Raw genomic sequence first — 21,279 nt, forward strand, 5'->3', positions numbered from 1 at the left:
CTCGGAGCTCAGTTTGAAAAAAACCATCGTGCGAGTCAGACGTGAGAGTGTGCGAGCGACCCGAACCGAACCGATATTCCAGTCGAGAGTAACCGAGCTTACCCATTGCAAGTGCAGCAACTGCAACTTTGGCGCGACTTTTGCGGCCGCAGACAACAATCGAAGTTGAAGTGAGAAAAATGTACTGGCAACAAAAATAATAAGAGAGATAAAGCAAAGAAAAAGCAGAAGCTGCGAAAAAATAAAAAATAAATTAGATGGAAAAAAGTGCATGGAAAATTAAAAGAAAAAGTGGCGTGTGAAGAAAACTGCAAAAGAACGGCAGCAGCAGCAGCAGCAGCAGGAGGCATTGTGCATTTTTTAATACACACACAGACGCGTATTTACCGCTTCAAAAGAAAGGGAGCGATACAGATACAGAGATACAGACAGCCAGCCAGCAGTGAGGCAAAGTGAAGTAGTTCAGGCCAAGCCAGTCGTAGGGCCAAGCCAAGTGTAACGATAGATATCCAATACTTCGACGTAAGCAGAAACAAAAACAAACAAAAAGCCAAACCCAACCCCCATATAGCACTTGACAAGTGGACAGAGAGCAGAGCCGAGCAGAGCCATGTCGTCGTCAACATCATCCACGTCCACTTCGAGCGCGAAACTGGAGCACCAGCACCATTCGAAGCCCATACTCAGTCCAACACGATCCCTGGACGAAGGTTTCGAAAGTGATCCGGATCGGGTTTCCACCGATTCAGAGCATCAGACAAGTGGAACTGCCACTGCCGCCAGCAGCAGCAGCAGCAACAACAACAACAACAACAGTAACCATAACAATGCCAGCAAGTTGGCGCAACTTAGTTCGGCGGCCACTGGCGGCGCCTCCTCCACTGGCTCTGGATCGGAGAAGCCAGCAGTAGCAACGGGCATCAGCAGTGGAGGAGCCACAATATCAGGCGGCAGCAGCATGGCCAGGGGAGCCCTCTCTTTGGCCGCACCCCAGCTGCAGCGACGCGAGTACTTCAAGGATCAGCAAAACAGCCAGCAGGTGGGCATGGCCAAGGCACGACAGATCAGTGTCCAGCAGCAACACCAGCAACAGCAGCAGCAGCAGACTCTGCCCCACCAGCCACGGCTGCAGTACCAGAAGCAGCGACAGCCCCTCGTACCCAGTGCCGCCTCCAGTGTCCACAATCATCGCTTGACCCACGGCGGACCCATCTCCGGCTCGGGTCAAGTCGGTGTGGGCCAGGGATCTGCCGGAGCTGTGTCAGTGACCAGCGGATTTCGGCGCGGACGTCGCCTCCATTTGGCCGCACATAATCCAGCCCGAAACGGAATGCGCTCCCATTCGGTGGATGCCATTGCCAGACATCGCCATGGCTATGATCCCAGCAGCCTGATCCTCAAGCACGATGGTAATGGTAATGTGAGCAGCTGCTCCAGCCCCAATGGACCGGGACCGACCAGGATGCTCAACTACAAGACCCCGGCCGGAGGCAGCTCCCCGGGCACAGCGGCCGGACAGGCGCTACTCGTCCAGCCCATCTCCAGTGCCACATTATCACCGTTGGTGGCTGCTGGCGTCGATGTGGTGGATGGTGGCGGTTCCTCCCCGGTCATGGCCTCGGCCACCCACAGCCTGTACACGTTCTACCCGGCGGAGGGCAATCTCCAGGTGTGGCAAACGGAGTGCGGCGATCTAACCTACAAGTCATCCAGGAATATGCATCAGCTCCACAAGGCGCCCGTGTGCTGGACCCAGTCGATACCACGACAGGCCAGAAGGTGAGTGCCAGAAACATTTTCTACAGAAGATTCTGGAAAGAACTTTCAGAACAGGTATTTAGAAACGTTCCAGAAAGATTCCTTTGCCTTCAGGAACAGTTTCTTTGTCTCGGAAGCTCCTTAGTTGTAGCACAAATATCAGCACAACTAACAGAAATGTTTAAATAAAATTTCCATTTGGTGAAATGCTTTCTGGTTAGAGCACTGAGCAGAGCTCTCAATAAATCGCTCAAAATGTAAGCTAATTAGTTAATGGTTCAACTTTATTTTTGGCCACAAATGAAGTCAATAGCCATTTCATCTTTTGCGGCATTCCACTCCACTCGACTCTACTCCACTCTGCCAGAGTGAAAGTCTTTTCAACAGCCATCGCGGGGCTCTTTGCCGAGAAAAACTCTTTGGCATCGGAGAGTGAGAGCGAGCAGGAGACCGGGGAGGCCAGCAGCGGAGACGTGGTGGCGCGGCGGCGCTGCGGCTCGGCGGCGCATGTGTCATTTGGCTTGGCCGCGGGGCAGGCTGCAGTGTTGCAAGTAGTTCCTCTCCATTCCTCCACTCTACCCCACTGATGGTGCTGTGGCAATTAAAATGCCTTCGAAGACTGCTTTACATTGATTACCCTCTGTCCAGCGTTGCGGCTCCGTCGCTCTGTCCCTTTGGCAGAGTGTCGAGAGGGCGCCCGGGCTCACAGTCTTTTACATAACCTACGTGCACCATTGCCCGGGGCCTGCTCGGTGTGTGTGGCTGTGTGTGACCCCAAATTAAACACAAATTGCCCACCAAATTTCAGGCACATAAAGTTTGCCAATTTTTTCGCGCATAACATTTTCCAACAGACTTTTTAAGTTTTTTTTAGCCCAAAATTTGTTTGGGGTTGGGTTTTATTTCATTTTATTTGTTAAGAGGGACTCGTGTTACAATTTCTGTCCGCAAAATGTGAATGAAATATTTAATGGGCTCTGACTGCAATCGTTTAAGAGTTAAACTCTCTGTGTGGCAGGCAGGTCAACATTAGGGATAGAAATTAGGTAATTGAATGAGGGAATCAATGAGGTAATCTATGGCTATATATATCTCTGATTTAACGCATAAATTAATATTATTAAACAGCATTTAAATTATGGGTAATTGTTATAGATACACAAAATATTTCATAATTATTCAATAATAATTATTGTAGCTGAAAATATTGTTTTTGTTTGGATTTCATTTTGATGATGCCTCCTACTGGAAAATTCGATTTCCCCTTGCCACACATTATGCAAAATGATAGGAAATATTTGAAATTTTACTTTCAAATTTGGTCGAATGTTTAATCGGCTTTTGATGTAGAAATGCCAAACAGTTTCAGTTTCATTTAATGTTTCCATTGCATAAGCACACGCAAATATGTTTATTAAAAGCCTTTTACTTTGACTAAAAACCGCCCACCTTAGCGCCGCAATGCAATGGCGCAAAGCACTCTATGCCTCAATCAACCACCAAAGACCGCCCCCTGGTTGCCCAAAAAAATTGCAAACATTTCAATCAAGGAGCAGAAAACATGCAAAGTGATTCCGAAATGAGAGAAAGAGTGGCAGTGCAATGGAAATTGTGATAAGGGGCGAAACCGTAAGAAATTTGAGTATATGGAAAGCCAATCAAAAGACTTAGGCAACGAACTTGATTGGGTCAATGCACTTTGAGATGGCTTATTAAAGGATTGAGTTGGTTTTAACTGTGATAGTTCTTTGGTGAGAGATTTTTGGGAGCTAGTAGATTTGCGATTAAAACTACTGATTAAATGAAGATATAATTATTGTTGATGTGTTGTAATGATTGTTGGCACTTGTCTACAGATTGTTGGTGCTAATTTCGTTGTTTACTTGGTTCTATTTTAGTTTCTGATATGTCTAAATCTGTTTTTTTGCAAGTACACGATTCTGTTGATGTAAATATTTATGGAGTAATTATCAGAATTAAGCAGTTCAAAAATCTCTCACACTTTTCGTATCTCTTCTTGGAATGCTGTTGGTGTGATTGATGTAACATTTGCAATCAATTCTGTTGGTGTGCTGTTAGGGGGATTTACTGATTGATTTAGCTGGTGTTAATTTTGTTGTTTTGCTGACGTCCAATATTCATGTTATTTCTGTGAGTTTTACTACTGCCTTTTTCTGTCTTGTAAATCTCTCTCCCTCTATCCTCTTTGGTGTGATTTGTTGTGTGATTGAAATCGCATTTGAAACACACACAAATACACAACTCACATCTTTGTTGCAAATCAAATTGCATGATGCGCAAATATTTTCGCTGCGACAGCAACATGAGGCAGCTTCAGGCACTACGCTGACGAACAATAAAAGTAAAAGTTTTTTATTTCGCTTTGGTAAAATTTATTTACATAGTTTTTGGTACATTTTTTCGACTTTTGGGTGGGTTTTTTTCGTATTTTACAATGTGTCATTTCTTTGCACACTTTTGCTTTCCATGAGACATTACCTGGAGTGGGCTGTGCATGGTGTTGGGCTTGGGGGATGCTGTGTGGCTGAGGTGTAGGTGTCCACGTTGCGAGCATTTGCAAGTTTTTTTTATTGTATAAATGAATGAATGATGGTTATTTTTTTTGCAACTTTTCGCTAAGGTGTTGTCCGATAGATGATTTTGTGGCTTTTTGTCGTGCGAAAGTTATTTTTTTGTTGTAGTTATTTTTTTTGGCAGGCGAACACGGAGAAGCTCTGTTTGATGCTTCCGCTTTATGCATAGTATGGGAATTGTTGTGTGATGTTTTTTAGGTAACAAATTAGTTTTCCACACATGTGGAGGAGTGTACAGAAGTTGGGGGATAATGAGATCTTGGAAAGGCAATCTGGCAGCACTTAGATTCTTGAATATTTTCTAAACGAAGGTTTTTGTGATTTATAATTAATTTATAGCCATTCTTGATATCTCTATGGACACCTTACAACCTTCAAATGGGCTTCCAACTACACCTCTGATAAGTTCGTACCATAATTCTCCTTCACTGTGTAATGGAAACCCATTAGCATCTCATGGTCAAGGCCCAAGACATAGCCAAGGCTCTCTTAAGCATTTTGTGGGCCAACTGTTTGGGCCACTCTCAATGACGCAATTAAGAAGCAGCCCATTGATTTGTCACTTAATCGGTGGAGTGTTTTTGCCATTTGCCTCTTAATTTCACAAACAAAAGCCGCTAATTGCCTGCGCTCCACTCCAGTCGGGAGAGATCTAACCATCTAATGGTCGAGACTAGTATTTGCAGTTTGCTAAACGCAGAGGTGAGGGCTAGAGTTTCCTTCTGATTGCTGTTTGCCAATCACTTTGCCTCGAAGACTGATAAACCTGTCGCTGCCTTTGCCGCGGCATTCACTCTGATTGCTCATCACCATCGAAGTCATCATCCGAAATCATCATCGACAAATACGGTGCCTAATTAAAAGAATCCAACGAGATTCGCTGCCACATAGAACGATCTTCCGTATTTGCCTTTTGTGGCGGCTTCTTCTTTTTTCGGCTTTTCGGCGCTATTTTTTGGCAAAGTAAATATCTATATAAAAATCCATTATGGCTGCTCGATGAGCTCAAAAATTTGTATGTCAATACGAGACTCAAGTCCCGAGTGGCACGAGAGATCTTTAAGCCTAAAAATAGATCAAGTGGCAAACAAATGAGCAAAACAGACGGGCGACTGTTAGGGCACAAAATGCTAAATTATTGTTGACTTTAAGCAAAAAATGTTGTCACCCAAAACACACACAACACGACACAAGACAACCAACAAATGACTTGGGCAACGAACTTGTCATTTATGTAATGTGTACATAAGTATGTACATAAATATGTACGTACAATGTAAATACATTCAAAATCCATGTATCCATCCCTTGAAGTGATTCATTTGCTTTTGAAATCTGAAAGAGCATTTTTCAAGCATTTTCAATGTCAAATCTTTTGGATAATTACTTGGCTTCGTTTTTTTTTTGGCACCCACACTTCTGGGTCCACTGGAAACACTTTCAGTTTTCAAACATTTTGACGACTGTTTTAGCACCATTTTTGGACGAGTCATCTAGACAAAAGAACCATTAAATGGAGATCACAATTCTATGGAAACATTAACTGGAGTGTCTTGTCTCCCGTGTGCCGCCAATCCTCAACTCTGTGCCGCAATTGAGTCATCTGTGGGAGCAGAAATTGGGTGCAAAATAGATATAAAATATTGTATACCCATTGAAATTAATGTGTGGAGGCTAAGCCACACTGGGAGAGACACAGTTCCCCATACCAACCTACCCTGCCACCACCCTGGGAGTACTGGGTATTGAAGAACTGAAATCAAACCAACCGGAAATGCAGCGTACCAACAAAAACTTCCCAAGACTCTGTACTCGTATAGGGTTTCCCCTGCAGACCCCTGCCCCCGCGCACTGCTGCTGCTTTATCCAACTTTTGTTACATTTTTCCTTTCAGCTTTTGACCATTTAGCATTTGCCACTTTTGTAATTATGCGAAAACTGAAAACAATACGACACTCACACACAGGGCTCACCCCTCGCATGGGTACTGGAGACCCGTGAGGTGAGTCAGCTCTGTTTGGTGGCTCTCTGCTGTCGACACCTGCGACCGGGTCGGGTCACGGGCCAACAATGTGAACTCCTCGCCTGTGAAGTGCGAAGAGAGGGAAGAGAGTCGGGTTCAGCAGCAGCAGGGGCAGCGCAGTCGCTGCACAGTTGGTACCACACAAAATTGTAAAATGTAATAAAAATTTCAGTGTGTTTTATGGGTTTTTTCTTTCGTTTTTTGTTTGAGTGCGAGTCATGGTAATTATCTCTGGCATATGGCATATGGATAAATGAATTTTCAGACTGTGTGTGCCATGCAAAATTCAAAAATATATTTGTGTTTGTGTTGCAAATTCTGTGGAAAGCCAACAATTGCTCAACTGTGACTATCGCAGGGGGGACAAGGCAGGGCACCTGAAAAGGGGAATGAATGTTAATAGAAAAGTTTCCAAAGAATAGCTGCGTGCCTTTAGTACCAAAAAGTAGTTCCAAACAGCAATTTCCTGCCACATTTAAAGAGTTATTTTATATATAGTTCAATCTCTAACATTTCTAGCCCATAAACAAACCGTTTGCTAGTGGGGGAGATGCTCTCGAGATATCAAGAGTCAAACCGCAGCCAGACCGCAGAAACCTCACTTTTAATTTGAAAAGCAAAATGCAATTTAAGCGGGCGAGCAATTTTTTGATGAACCGCTTAGATGCTTGCCAGAAGAAAAGCCACAAGCAGCAAAGGCCCAAGAACTTGGCAAATAAATACAATTTTAACACTCTTTTTTTTCGGCTTGCTCCACATTCCTTTTGGCCGTAGTGCCGTTAGACCATGGCCCAGGCTTCAATTGTTATTATTATTAATTAGAAAAAATATTTCGCTGCCAAAGCCGAAGCCACAGACAAAACGAATCCAAGCCCAACCCAACATCGCCTGACTCCGGGACTATCGTGGCAGAGGCATCAACGCGGAGGCAACCTGCAACCTGGAGAGTCGAGTGTCGGCAGTCGAGAAGAGTGCTATTTGGTGCAGAGAGCTCGCTCTTTGATTGGAACTCTGTCCGTGGCCATGACATGCGAGGCTGTTGGTGGCTGCTGCTGCTGGCTTCGTGTCAGCAAATTAGAGAAATATTTTGTTTGCTCAGTAATTGGCAATTGATCCGCACAGATCCCACCCCGCCGGAAACTACTCCACGAAAAGGAAAAACCAGAAACGCGGCTTACAAATTGCCACACACGCCCCGAAACCCCGAAACAAAAAACATACATAAAACCGAATATGAAATCAATAAATGTCTAATAAATAATGTGTCCAGCGATTCCGGTTTCGGCTGCGGTACACAGAATCTCCTCCTCCAAGAGATTTGCATTTTAAAGTTTCAGCATTTGCATGACAAAAAAAGATGATCAGCCAGAAACATTCGGCCATAAATTTATATATTTAGAAACTATAGTCTGGACACGGGCTTCTTCCACATAAAATGTACATATTTTCGCTTTCAGTCAAGCAGCAAAAAAATATTCTTATAAATAAAAAAACAATGTTATGCAAGGCAGATGTTGGGCATAATAAAAAGCTAAAGCTAATGGAACTTTGATCTTTACAAAAAATGTATAAATAATTCCCAAATTGAAAACAAGTTCTCGGAGCTTTAAACACAAATATGACGAGGATAGAACTGGGGAATTTTCTAACAGTTTCCTGGCATGCATTTTATTTTCTCTTGAGGCTCAACACTCAATATTGCCATCAACAAATGCTGAAACTTTCATTTCCCCCCCCAATTTCTATTTGATTTATGTTTTGTCTTTTATTTTGCACACATTTTCTGCATTTATTGCTGTGGCCCTGGGATTTAATTACAGAAATTCACGAAATATGTTAATTGGCAAAAACAAATTAATGTTTAGAGTCACAAAAGGGAAAATATTTATTCTTTCTGGTTTTTTTTTTGTATTTTATGTGGGCAGCGAAAAGTAAAAGCAGAAAGCAAACCAAATTAGAATGAGGCGGAGAGGTCAGAGCTAATGACATGCTCATTTTTTTCAGGTCACTAAATGTAAATTTAAGCATTCGAATTATATATTTTCGGTAGGGTAGGTGGGGGGGAAAGATGGGACAGAAAATGAAGTGTGAAATGGTTTGAATGACGCTGAAAGTTCTCTCTCTTTTAGGAGGTGCTCTTGGAAATCATTTGCAGCTCACAAATATTCCTTTGTTCACCTGAACGGTGTCTCATTACATCAGCAGCTAGTTTGTGGCATCAGCTTGTGCCTAAATAGCCCATAAAGCCTGGGTGATAGTATCGGAAATGATTTTAGTTCTCTTTTTATGGCACACCGCACTCTTGGCTGCTTAAATGCTTAGCAATTAAAGCGATTTCGGTTTAAAATTAAAATAATTACACACAACGGGCCCATCTACTTCGATCAACAAAAGCCAAAAGAACAACCACAAAAAGAAATACAAACAAAAGCAACGAAAAACAAATTAAATGAAACGAAATGAATGAGTGGAGTCGTAAAAGAAGCAAAGAGCAACAAATTAAATTGAAATTGCTGCACCAAAATCTGTTGCTTCTTTTTATTGATTTCGAGTGCGTGACAAAAATAATAAAAACAAAAACAAATTACTAACTAAAAGATACACGATAAAAAAAAGCGAAAAGAACTTAAACAAAAGAGAACTGAAGCCTTAAAATGATAAATGGCAGAGGAAACAATCTCCTCGTTCTTACGCAATGGGAAAGTCTGAAAATTCAGAAAAGAATGGACAAAAAATGTGGAAATTACATCTTTCATTTCCCATTCCCAAAACATAATTTATGTAAGCGGAAATATAACAACAAAACCCGAAAAGGAATCCCAATTTGAAAGTAGAAGCGAGTTCTTTGACTTTCGGATAGGTTCTGAAGTCACTCACCAGAGTGCGTAGATCCGAAAGATTCGCTTAATTGTTTAACCAACAATAATTCAAATTTTGGATGGTTTGTTTGTGTTGCTTTTGTTCACACGCTTCCCAAGAAGTCTTCTCTCCTACGACATAAAGTTGTTGTTTGCTCGAAATTAATTTACGAAATTGTTATTCCATTTATGTGTGTTGCCTTTTGTTTTGTTGCCTGTCCCCCTCTCATTTGTTGCTTCGGAGTTTCTTCTGGTTTTGGACAGTAAGTAGCAATTTGCTGGAGAGCTTGTTGCTTGTCTCTCGATGTTTTTTGGTGGGTGTACCTCCACCTCCAGCTTCTGCTCATGCAAATGAGGCATGTGTCTCATGCCGCGTGGGCGTAAAGATCTCTGCACAGCATTTAGATGTTCTCTGCTTTCATTTTGCTAATTGATTTGACATTTAAATTGGGGGGAAAATTGTCTATATTTGTGGGCAAAGAAGTGATTAAATAGCCGAGATGATTCGCTGTTCTTTTACTTGAAATATTATCAAACTATTAAGACGTAATCTCATTAGAACCGTATTTAGAAAGAAGTCTAATATATTTTAGCCGACTAACCCATTTGCCTCATTTGTCATGAATGTTGTTGCAGTTGCTGCTGCTGCTGCTGCTGTACACCCTCACAGCTAAGTGCACTGACAACAGACTCTGGCATATTTTCAACACCTGCCTTGCCTCGACTTTGCCCGTCAACCTTTGTGCCACTTTGCCAGTTCCCAAAACTCACTTTTGTGTCATTGCAGCAGCAGCAGCCGGCAGCAGCAGGCAGTTGTTGGGGTCTTGCTTTTCCTCTGGGGAGATAAGCCATAAAACTATTTGCCAGCAAATGCTGTCGTTGTCTCAGCCGCTGCTGCTGCTGCTGCTGAAACTTCCACTAAAGACGGGGTCTGTCTGCATGCATTAGAGCAAGTTGCAGGCAGTCAACAAATTAACTTGGCGCAGGGAGATGGTAGATGGGAGATGCCGCCGCCAAGAGAGCCGAGCCGAGACAAGACAACGCATCGTTGGCCTCAGTTTCCCATTTCCCATTTCCCCCCTCCCCTGCCTTCCCCCTGGTTTCCTTAGTCTGCAAAAATATGCGAACTGCGCATCTTATTAAGAAAGAAAGTACTTTCTGTCAGGCAGCTGTTGTTTTGTCTGTCTGTTTCCACAATATACGAGTATACACTGCTTAGGTGTGTACACACTGCTGTAATTATACTCTACCCAGGGGGGCACTCTCTGTGGTGAAATTAAAGTTGAGCTTCGAAAGAAATTCTAAGGCTATAAATCAATAAATAAATGTTGTATCTTTTGCCTAAGGTTATATTAAAGGATAATAAAATCGTTGGTAACAAGAACAACTCGGCAATTACTTCGATGAATACTTTACAGATCTGTGTAGAAGTATGTAAACCACGAGACTTGTCGGCAATTGATTTATCAATCCACTAAGCTGTAAACCTTTCCATCCGACAATCTGTGTTCCGAAGATTATTTTTCCCTAAAAAGTGTATTTCAGATTCGCTAATAACTCTTTTGGCCCGCTGCGTTTTTCTATTATCATCCCCATACAATATCTAGGCTTTTTTTTCAGCTTTTTTAGTTTGCATTTTCAAGTGCCGTGCGAACTTCAACTTGATGTCGTCTCTCGCGGTGTTGTCGAGCCACACAAGATGACTTCCCAGCACCCCTTAGGGGGAGTTACAGACAGTCGGACACACAGAGAGCCACAGAGAGATCTTTGGAGCTGAGCCTGTAGCTGGGGCTTGTCTTATTATGATTACGAATATCTTGCCTTAGAGCCTCCAACTGGTTCGACTCGTTTGGGTCTCATTCGGCGGTGGCAGCGGCAGGCTTTTTTCTATCATAATTCCAAATGCATTTAAATTGGCCCAAAAACGCCAACGAATGAACGAACCTCCGCTTCAAGTTGCCCAACCAGCTTTGCCCAAGACTTATTTTTTGTCTTCTCTATTTATATTTTTTGTTGCCTTTAATTGCCTTTAATGCAATTAAATACAAATATTTTTCCTTTCGTTGGTATTTCATTTGTCGCAATTTTTAAATTAAATTAATTGCAAATAATTGTTTAGTTATGTTCAACATGTAAATGGAATTTACACAACAAAAAACACACCGAAACACACGACAAAAATTAGTCAAAGGAAGGCGAACACACACAAATATTATTTTGTACTTTCAAATCATATTAAATTGGAGTTTTTGGCTAATGAAAATATTCTGTTTACATCAATGGAAAAAAGAAATAAATATTGGATCTTTTCCTGGGCTTTCTAGGCTCGAAATTCTCTCTGCGAATTATTCCCAAACCTATGCCATGTAAGGAACAAATTCTTACTTCCCACTCGTTAATGATTTCTGTGTTTACCCACAAGATTATTACCTCACCTTCTCATATTGTTGTATGGCAGTCGTAATATGAACTATCCCTGACCACACTCAATCCCTAAGTTGCACGTTCCAGGCCCCTGAACAAGATGCGAATCGGGCAAAAGAAAATCATATACTCGTTAAGCTTTACTTTCCCAGCCAGCCACGAAATTCCGAGCCAAGAACTGGAGGATGTCCGTAGAGTGGATGATGTAATTGGGCTTTGGGCTTTGGGCTTTAACTTTTAATTAAGTCACGCAAAATTTAAGCTAATTTGTGGCTTCGGTTTGGGTTCTTCTGCTGCCACTTCTAATTAGGGGCACAGAGAGTCATCCGGAGATGGTCAGAAAATAATTATGTAAACTAGGAAGTAGGCAGCTTGAATGCGTAAACAGTAAAAATCTCTTGCCAGGGAGGGCCGTTGTTGGATTGCCTTTTCCTCTCGACATAAAACGACGGAAATTGCCCAGAAGGCACAGCCAAATTGGAAAAACAAGTGGAAAAGGAGTGGATAGATAGTGGGTAGTGGGTAGGCGAAAGTGGAGGGTTGGCAGGGGGCCTTAACATTCAAATTTCAATCAGGTTTTTGTGGCAATCAAAGCCACACTTAATTGAAAATGAAAGTGCAAATAGTCGTAGTTAGCGGCGTGCTACTGGAAAATGGAAAAGTAGTGGCAAGAAAATGTTGCCGCGACAGCAATCGATAATCAAGTGACAACAATGAAAAACCTTTTTCCACACAGCAACGCAGCTCTTTGGCTGTGCTTGTTGTTGTTGCCTTTGCTTTCGGCCAGGCCTGGCCACACTTTTGATTTCCGCATCGTCGCCTGGTCTGTCCGTCTGTGTGTCCGTCTGTGTGTCCGTCTGTGTGTCCGTCTGGCTGTCCCTCTGTTTGTCCGTTTGGCTGTCTGCCTGGTTGGTCCGCCTCTGTCCATCTGCTCTCTCGCTTGTTGTTTGTGTGCATTGGACCGCTGCCACTGAGGAGAAGGGAAATTGTTCGAATGGAGTTGGAGTTGGTGCTGGAGTCCGGAGTCTGAGTGTTGAGACCTCTGCGGAACACGTTCAATTATCAAGGAAAGTGCTGGAAAATGAAATGGAAGCCAAAATGGAATGCTTTCTTCTCCACAAAAAAAACTAACAGAGCATTAAAAGTGGTTTCGATTCTTAAGGTATCTGTATCCACTTTCATGCCTATAAAAGGCTTCCCCTAAGTACATGCAAGGGAATCTTAATCTCGGCACTTCCTTACTGCTTCTTTTTTACTTAGCGCATTAAAGTCTTTCTTGTTAAGTATCTATTAGGAAAAACTCCACTCCTCTCAGACAAATACTTAATTATCCTTTGAACAAAACAAGAAAAAAACACTCTTTATTTTTTTTCTCTCTTACTTTCATTTGATTGTCATTCGTTGAGAAAAGTGCCTCATACTATCCTCCTCTCTCGGCGATAGAGACTCTCTCTTTCAGTCTGCGAGCGATCTTGGTCTTTTGTGGCATTCGCCATGGCAATAACAATAATTTCCTGTTGAAGAAAAATTGCAATTCTGCTAATTTGCTGTAAATAAACGACGCGAAAATAATATACAATTAATTGCCATTCGCAAATGTCGGAGTTGGACTTCGACTCGACTGGGAGTCTTGGAGCTGCTGCCAAAGATTGAGGTGGAGATGTGGCTTAAAGTCAAGATGCAATGGCCGATGCCGATGCCGATGGTGATGCTGATGCCGATACATTGCTCCCCTTTGGATCACCAATCTGTACAGTGTCCTCCTGCTGTCCGCTCCCTGCTGTCTCAGTGGGCAGCAGCCGCGGAGTCTCCCAACTGCCACATCGAACGAAACGTTCCACAAGGGGGAAATGGGCAACGCCCACACGCAAAGATTCTTCCCAATGGGAGAGAGATGGCAATGGCATTGGCATTGGCAACGGCAATGGAGACGGCCATTTCGATGGCAACGGAGACACGGGGGCAATTTGGGACTTGGGGCCTGCTCTTCTCTGATCGGCAAATTATGAAGTGCCAAGGAAGCCATTTAAACGATTTAATGGCACGCTGCGTGTTCTTCCACCGTGTTGCCCAATGCCGCCGATCTTACTCCCCAATGATCGTAAATAAACAGAGCAGAGGCAGTAGTAATATCTGTAAGGGGTAAGGTGACTCGACTCTGCTCCCGCCCTCCCGCCTTGTGCTTTGTGGATGAGACGATGATGATGATGATGATGACGCTGCCCTCCTGGTGGTCTCCCTCGATGCCACATGGGTTTCGCATCGAGAATTTCCAAATGAGAAATGAATTGATTATTTCTGGGCTCTAATCGAAATGAGAGAAATGAATTCACGGCCACAACTTGACAGTCATTTGAGATGCCTTTTGGTGGGAAAGATTTCGGTTTTGATTCGATTGATTTCTTTATTTTTAGTTAAATTAAGACGCTCAGCTGCTCATTTTGGAAGGGGATCTAATGCTGTGGATCTTTCTGAATCGATTAATATATGTATACTCTCTCTCACACAGTAGCTTAGCTGTCTCTCTCATGCTCTTTCCGCCTGTAGATCCTTACAACCCTCATTTAAACACAATCCTAACATATTTTCAATCTCAACGGTTCCTCATTTTGATTATTTTCTCCCCCAAAACTAATTACGAAACAACTTGCAACCATGTGGCATGCCTCTCCCCGCATTCCACTTGAAACATAATTGAAATTCATTGACAAGCCGCAAGCAAATTTCCCTGTCCGAGATCCCAAGTGCAATTCCAGCAGCAAGCAGCAAAAAGTAAAAACAAATTGTTACCCTCGATCGCAGTGCAGATTAATGGCTGCATAGATGGATACATTTGCAACAATGTTGCTTGTAGCGGAAGTTGTAGAATCTAGCCCCTCCATCACCCCTCCAACGGATAAACAAAAGATCTTGTGGAAGATGAACTTGAAGCTCGACTCTGATTGTGAGTGAATCTCCTGCTCGTGGCTCGTCATCGTTTGATTAATTTTTCTCTCTTTGTTGGAAAGTTTTCTTGGCCACACTTTGTTTTGTTTTCAGTTTTGTTTCTTTGTGCGCGCGGCATAAAGTGAAATCTCTCTTCAATTTCAATTCCAATTCCCAAACTGAAAACTTCAACAAATTCAATTTTTCACAGCGCTCAAATCGGTTAGGGTCTGCCACCTACCCAGCGACTGCATGCCAAATCAATTGTGTCTCTTAATAATAATAATAATTCAGTCAGTCAGTCAGTCATTCAGCCATTCATTCATTATATTTGTGCTTTTTTGTTTGAACCGAAGTTTTGTCAAGTGTCGGGGCACGTTTCGTACTCGCCACAGTTTCGGTTTGAGGCTTTCTTTTCGTTTTCTTTGCTGCATTTGCTCTAGCATCCAGCTCCGGTTTGGAACCTCCCAGCCCCAGCCCCATCCCATACCCAGCCAAAGCGCTAATTACGCAAGCACATAGTTATCGGAGGCATCTCTGGAAACGAAAGCATCCATCAGATACTCGTACCAGTCCATCAGATACATTTGCACCCCGATTCCGCATGTGTGCGGACATTCATTTAGCACTCAATCTGATCTTCCTATGCACATTAGTTATTAGCCCCATCATAATTGAATTAACACCAGTTTCGGGACCGAGTTTTGTTTTTGTATCTGCTGGATCTTCCGTTGGGAGGAGCTCTGCCCGATCTGTGGATGATGCGCGATGTTTTCGGCTTCGTGGCGAGTGCCATTCGAGTGCTAAAAGTTTGCTAACAAAACAAAGAAGATTCCCAAATGAAACTTGCACCGAAATCCAATTTGTAACCCATTTTGAACCCATTTAAAGTGCAACTAGAGTGCCATGAAACCTGCACCACAATTACCTTTTTAGCTGCTGGATGGCTGTTTCGTTTAACGAAATGTTGGACGGTTATTCATCATTATAAAATTATAAATGTGGAGTGTGGATTGCTTAAGCCATCCAGTAAGTATGCCTTGCCATATGCTATATGATGATAACCCCAATTCGGCAACGGCTACGGCTTAACCATTTAAGTTTACTCTCTGTGCCTCTCCCCTTGTTGGCTCTAACGCAATACACAAAATCCACAAAATTGTATACAGCCCCGAATGTATTTTTTTGATTGGAGCCGCAGCCGCACCTCCTACCACCACCCACTTGAGGCGGCGCCACTCGAATGCACGCACGCTGATTACACTAGATGTGGCACAGTAAAGCCAAGGCGGCGGCTGCGGCTGCGGCACAAAAATGTTGCATGGCAGTTGGATCAACAAACGAACAGTTGAACAGCCAGCAACAAGAAAGAAAGGTGGCACTCGGTAGGTCGAAGTTTGGGATACTCTAGCGGAGGAGTTCTTTGTTATTTTGTATGGTTTTTCGATCTTAAAACTCTTGTCGAAAGTTGTGTAGAATTTTATTTAGTTCTATTTAAAATTGAGAGATGGAAAGCTGCCATCGAAAGTGATCAAGAAACTGCCTCGAAATCTGCTCCCCTCCAAAATATAACAATCTAAATCTATCTCCCTCTCCATCGCTCAGGGTATCTTTGTGCTCACATTAATCCCCCATGAATGCGACGCTTCAACGCTCCGTCAAACACTTCAATTACAAATTCAATTTGTTGCTCATTACGGCCTGACTGCTGCCTGCTGCTGAAATGTTTATCAACATTTTTGTTGCACTTGTTATTTTTGTTGTTCATGTTATTGTTATTATGCAAGTGGCACGCGCTTAACTTACGCTCGAAAAAATAACAACCAACTCATTTTGCTTTGGCTTTGCTGTTTAAGATTAAGTTTGGGTTTGAATTTCAGCTTCAGGCTATTTATTTATTCGGAAGTTTAACATGGGAATATAATTTTTGGTAATTATTTGCGTTTTAGATACATCTAAACGATTCTCTAACGACCATTCCATGCTGTCTACGAGAATAATCACTCCAAAGGCTAGATCAAAGATCCCAAAGGATAAACTCAAACATTAATCTATCAATCGATGAAACTGTTCCTCTGTAACTCTCTTTCCCATTCGGTCAATCAGTTCGTTGTCCATCTGCACATCACAACCCTGCCTCTGGTATCCTCTTTTATCTACCGAATAAAATCTATTTCCCATGCGTAACAAAGTCTACCCTAGCTCTAACGCTCACCAGTCAGCCCTTCTTTTATTGTTTTACCAAAATGTTTCGCTACACATTTTGTCTGTGGCTCGTTGCATTTCCTTGCCTACATGTTACATGCGCCGCTTGAATTTTGAGGGGCACTTGGAGAAAAGTTTTACAATCATTATGAACCAGGGGGGCACTGGCACTGCCATTGCCATTGCCCTTTGCCATGTGTTGTATAACAGCGGTAAAAGTTGCAGTCTGACTCTTCCGGAGTGCATCCTACGAGCAAGTCTCGGCTCCAGGCTTCACATTGTGTTTCTCACGCACTTTAACACCATTTAGTTGATAACAATCGCAGATACTTTTGGCTCTCTGCCACAGCCACAGCCGCTCGCCGGGCAACGCCACTTGCCACAACCCTAGCACTGGCGTTGAAGATGCCGTTCGGCTTTCCCAAAAGTAAGCAAAATAAGAGAGAAAAAACACAAGCCAGACATAAAAAATACAAGCCCGAGATAAGCAAAGTCCACCAGCAAAAACGGACCTGAACCTGAACCTGTGCACCCAACTGGTTGCCAGCAGCGCCAATGGAAGATGGAAAAAGCAGCGCGAGTACTCGTATTGCTCGTGGTCGGAACTCCGTACTCCGAAAAAAGACTGCAGGAAAAAGTACACATCGAAGGAGAAAGTAAACGTTAACGAAGCTGCCGCAAAACTCCGCTGAAATGTTGCAAAGAAAGCAGCCGCCGCGGCAGCCGGCAAAAAGTCCAAAATGAAAGAAATATTTTTATTTTCTTCAGCTTTTTGGGCAAGTGGCAAGAGTTGTTTGCAGCTTGGGCCTTCGGTTTCGGTTTCTGTTTTGCAGGGGGGTTTCGAATGATGAGTTTCGTGATGAAGTCTGCAATTATGAGAGCAAAATGCGTGAAGTGAAATACGCAGGAAATCAAAGAGAGTGGAGTGGCATGGCCACAGAGGAGTACAGTGCTTACACGCAGGTGAAGATATTGAGATGAAAAGTGTATGAGGTTTGTGTTTAAACAAGAGCCACTGCTTTGGTTTTTAACTTTAAGTTTATATAGTAATTAAATAAATATTAAATGAATTGATTAAATTCACTTTTGAAAGCACAAATGGGAATCCTCCTCTGCGCACTTTAAATTTAATTATTTAATTGATTAATTTTACTTGAAACTGCTCTCAAATATTCCCTCCAATGGGTGCATCCCTCCAATTCTGCTTCGGCTCTTTCCTATGCTGCAACTTTAACAATTTCCGCAACGCTAATAAAACGGAACGAAATGTTGCAACAATTTCCCAAGCAATTTCCCCCCCTAACATATCCTCCCATTGAACTTCCGTTTCGTTTGGTGAATTTTTGCTTGAACTTTTGCTCGTCTTCCCCCGCGCCCCGTGCCATGAAACCCAAATGAGATGTACACAAGGAGAGATGGGGAAAATTCCTGGCAAATGTGCTATGAAATCAATAAAGTATTCGAGGCATTTTGTGGCAGATGCAGCGACTGCGGCAGCGGCAGCTGCCACAACCACTTTGTAGCTGCCACTTGTTGCACCTTTCTCTGGCTGGCTCTTTTTGCCTCTGGAGAGCTCCGACTGCTGCTCTCTGCCCTGACTCTGGACCCCGCAATTCGATCCGTGCCACGGGATGATAAATTTCTGCAACCATAACGGCCACAGACGAGTATGTGCCGCTATATAGTAGATATGTACAGTCCCCCCTTCCCCCCCTCCCCCCCCCCCACCCGTCCCACTCCCACTCCCATCGAACTGTGTGCAACTTATGCGCATAATTTTGACTTGATTTCATTTTTCTCGCATGCGATTTTCGTATGTTTCTCGTATTCCGTTTCGTTTCGTTTCGATTCGTTCAATTTGAAATTGAAATTCAAATGTGAATGCACCTGAGAGCAGGCGACTGAGGAAGAGAGAGGAAGAGAGAGAGAGAGAGAGACAGAAGGTGGATTAGAGAGACGATCGATGGCCAAAGCTGGGAGCCCGACCAGCTGGCTATTTATTACCTCACATCGAATGCAAATTTCGTTGTCTTCTGCTCTGCATTGCCAGCAGGAGGAAAAATTATGAAAATTTTCTTAAAGTTCATTGGCCTGCAGGCCTCGATCAGAAGAGATCGGCAGACCCCTATCGAAAACCAGTCCATTGTCGACAAAAAATCCATTGACAAGGTCACTTCCGTCACATGCCGCAAGCTCAGAGCCCCGTGTCAGTCGTGGGTGGTTATTCACCTTTATTACTGTGTGTGTGTGTGTGTGTGTGTGTGTGTGTGTGTGTTACCTTAATTGTTTGTCAAGGCGCTCTCGCGCTTGGCCGAAACTAGACACACACACAAACTGGGTCAAAACAGTCACTGGAGGCAGAGCAGGAGAAGCGCCGCCTCACAGGCAGTCGATTTTGACCCAGGCAGCCGCAGATGAAGAGCGGCAGCAACTCTTTAATGTCTCATGTCTAGCTAACTGGAACTTTTAGCGGCATTTGCCTTGAGCCCAAGCGCAGTTTTGGTTTTTTTTTTGTTTTTGAGGCATTTGACGGGCGCCTTGAATTATATTTTATTATGTCTCTTATTCGGTTGGCCAATTTAATGGAGTCTGCTGCGTTGACAGCGCGTGCTCCAGTTGCGAGTGATTATGGTTTACCATTTTGGGGTCTTATATTTGGGATTAACCGTACTAACTGGAGGTCTAATGTGGCGCCTACGGGTGTTATACTAGAATGGATGCCAGTGGGATCTACGAGTGGGTTGTTGGAGCTAATGCGCGAAGCAATTTAGAAATGGAACAAAGTTCATTCTTAAGTACTTCAGACATTACTGGATGAGTTCTCTAGGTGGAGATCTTTATTGATTAGTTTCAATGCGAACTAGCTTGGAATTTACTTAAATATCTAGTTATTTGCTTCATTTATTAATTCTTTATATTTTATTCACAATTTCTAATCATTTTTTCCATCTCTTTTCTCTTCAGGTATGTACACATTCTTCCCCTTTTGCCTTCCAAGAAATAATCATAAAATCTCTGAGTAAGTTTCTCCAATACTTTTGGTTAAACAAAAAACTTCACAGATCTTAGATGCAGCAGAGCAATTAGATTTCTCCTGCACGATTGTTCCTCCCACTCGCAATTGTTCTCAAACATTATCAGATCGTCTCCGACGACCCATAAAAGTGACTGAAAACTTAACTGAAAGTGGCAGAGAGAAGAGACAGCAGACAATAATGATTCAAGTGACAGTTTTTAATTACAAGCAATTTGTGGATACAATTGTATCTGTCAGATACAAAGTTCATGACTTCATTTGCGCTGCTGTCTAGTCTCCCTTTCGGCACCAGACATTCACTTTTGTTTTCAGGCATTTGTTGTCTTCTTTCTTTGGCTTTTTTTGTGGTACTTTTACTGCTGGTTCTGCCCAAAGTCAAAGTCAAAATGGTTTTAATTATATGTATTTTGTATGCAGGGAGAGGGAGGGAGAGAAATGGAGAGTGAGATGCCAGGAAAAGAGATAATTAAAATTGGCAACTGCGGTTGCCAGAAATCAAAAGCTTTTTTTTTTGGGATATTTTGTTTTGGATGGGCAGAGACGGATGTACTCAAGCAGCACATTGATCACTTACCCCTCACATATTAAGTGAAGAAAAAGAAAGAATTACAGATGAGAAATATGTGTGGAAAAAAAAGCAAACTTTCTCAAGTGCCAAGTGGCAGTCGATCAATTGAGACGCTTCAGCGACAACAACGAACACACAAAAAGCGTTTCGATTCAATGAAATAATTACAAAGCAAACCGCAAGAGAGGATGGCTGGATGGAAACCACCTCTCCATACACAGCAGTCCCCATGCCACATGCTCCCTGCCGCCCAGCTCCGTGCCACACTTTGCCACTTGATGTCCCACCGACAATTTGGAAAGTAAAAGTCGAACTGTCAACGTTTGTATGGGTCCAACCCTCGTACCTTTCAATTGAGAAAAAGAGCCTCGTAAATGCTGATTCAATTTGTTAATATTTATTCAAACCTTTTTACATGGAGCACATTTCGGTGTGCGGATGAGTCTGGTGTTTGTTTTGGCGTGTCATGTAATCAAAAATCACTCGCATGGATCAGCCGATCAATTACTTTGCTCAATCATGCGATCATGTGCGAAGCCTCCCAGTGGGACAGACAGTTGAGTGGGGGCTAAAATGGTCTGTGGATTGAAAAGGGTTTCGTAATGGTTCAAAGAATTTCAGACACAATTGTCAAATACATTTTGCTTGCGTAACAGAGGGGAAATCTGTTTTAACCTACTTTAAAAATTCACTGAACCCAGTCATTGACTCTCTCACTGCCCAAGCCATCTTCAATTAGCATCTTTACTCACACTTTTGTGTGTTTTCTATCTCAGAAACTCCCCATGGCATACTCGTATCTAAAAGACTGAAATGAATATAATTACAAATTCGATGCACAAATCATAAGTACTCAACTATGACCGATGGTGTTCATTGCAAAATTT

At 42.8% G+C, this 21,279-nt stretch overlaps 1 protein-coding gene across 2 annotated transcripts in view; it reads left to right on the forward strand.

Moving 5' to 3' along the window:
- Positions 1-315: 315 nt before the first annotated feature.
- The window catches only part of LOC117897825 (uncharacterized protein DDB_G0283357), a 52,460-nt gene continuing 31,496 nt past the window's right edge, over positions 316-21,279 (forward strand). For both annotated transcript variants that reach the window (XM_034806877.1, XM_034806878.1), the window contains exon 1: positions 316-1,779. In XM_034806877.1, the coding sequence (XP_034662768.1) occupies positions 611-1,779 (1,169 nt within the window). In that variant the 5' untranslated portion in view covers positions 316-610. The remainder of the gene's footprint in view (positions 1,780-21,279) is intronic.

Source organism: Drosophila subobscura, chromosome O (genome assembly GCF_008121235.1).
Source record: "Drosophila subobscura isolate 14011-0131.10 chromosome O, UCBerk_Dsub_1.0, whole genome shotgun sequence".
Classification (NCBI taxonomy): domain Eukaryota; kingdom Metazoa; phylum Arthropoda; class Insecta; order Diptera; family Drosophilidae; genus Drosophila; species Drosophila subobscura.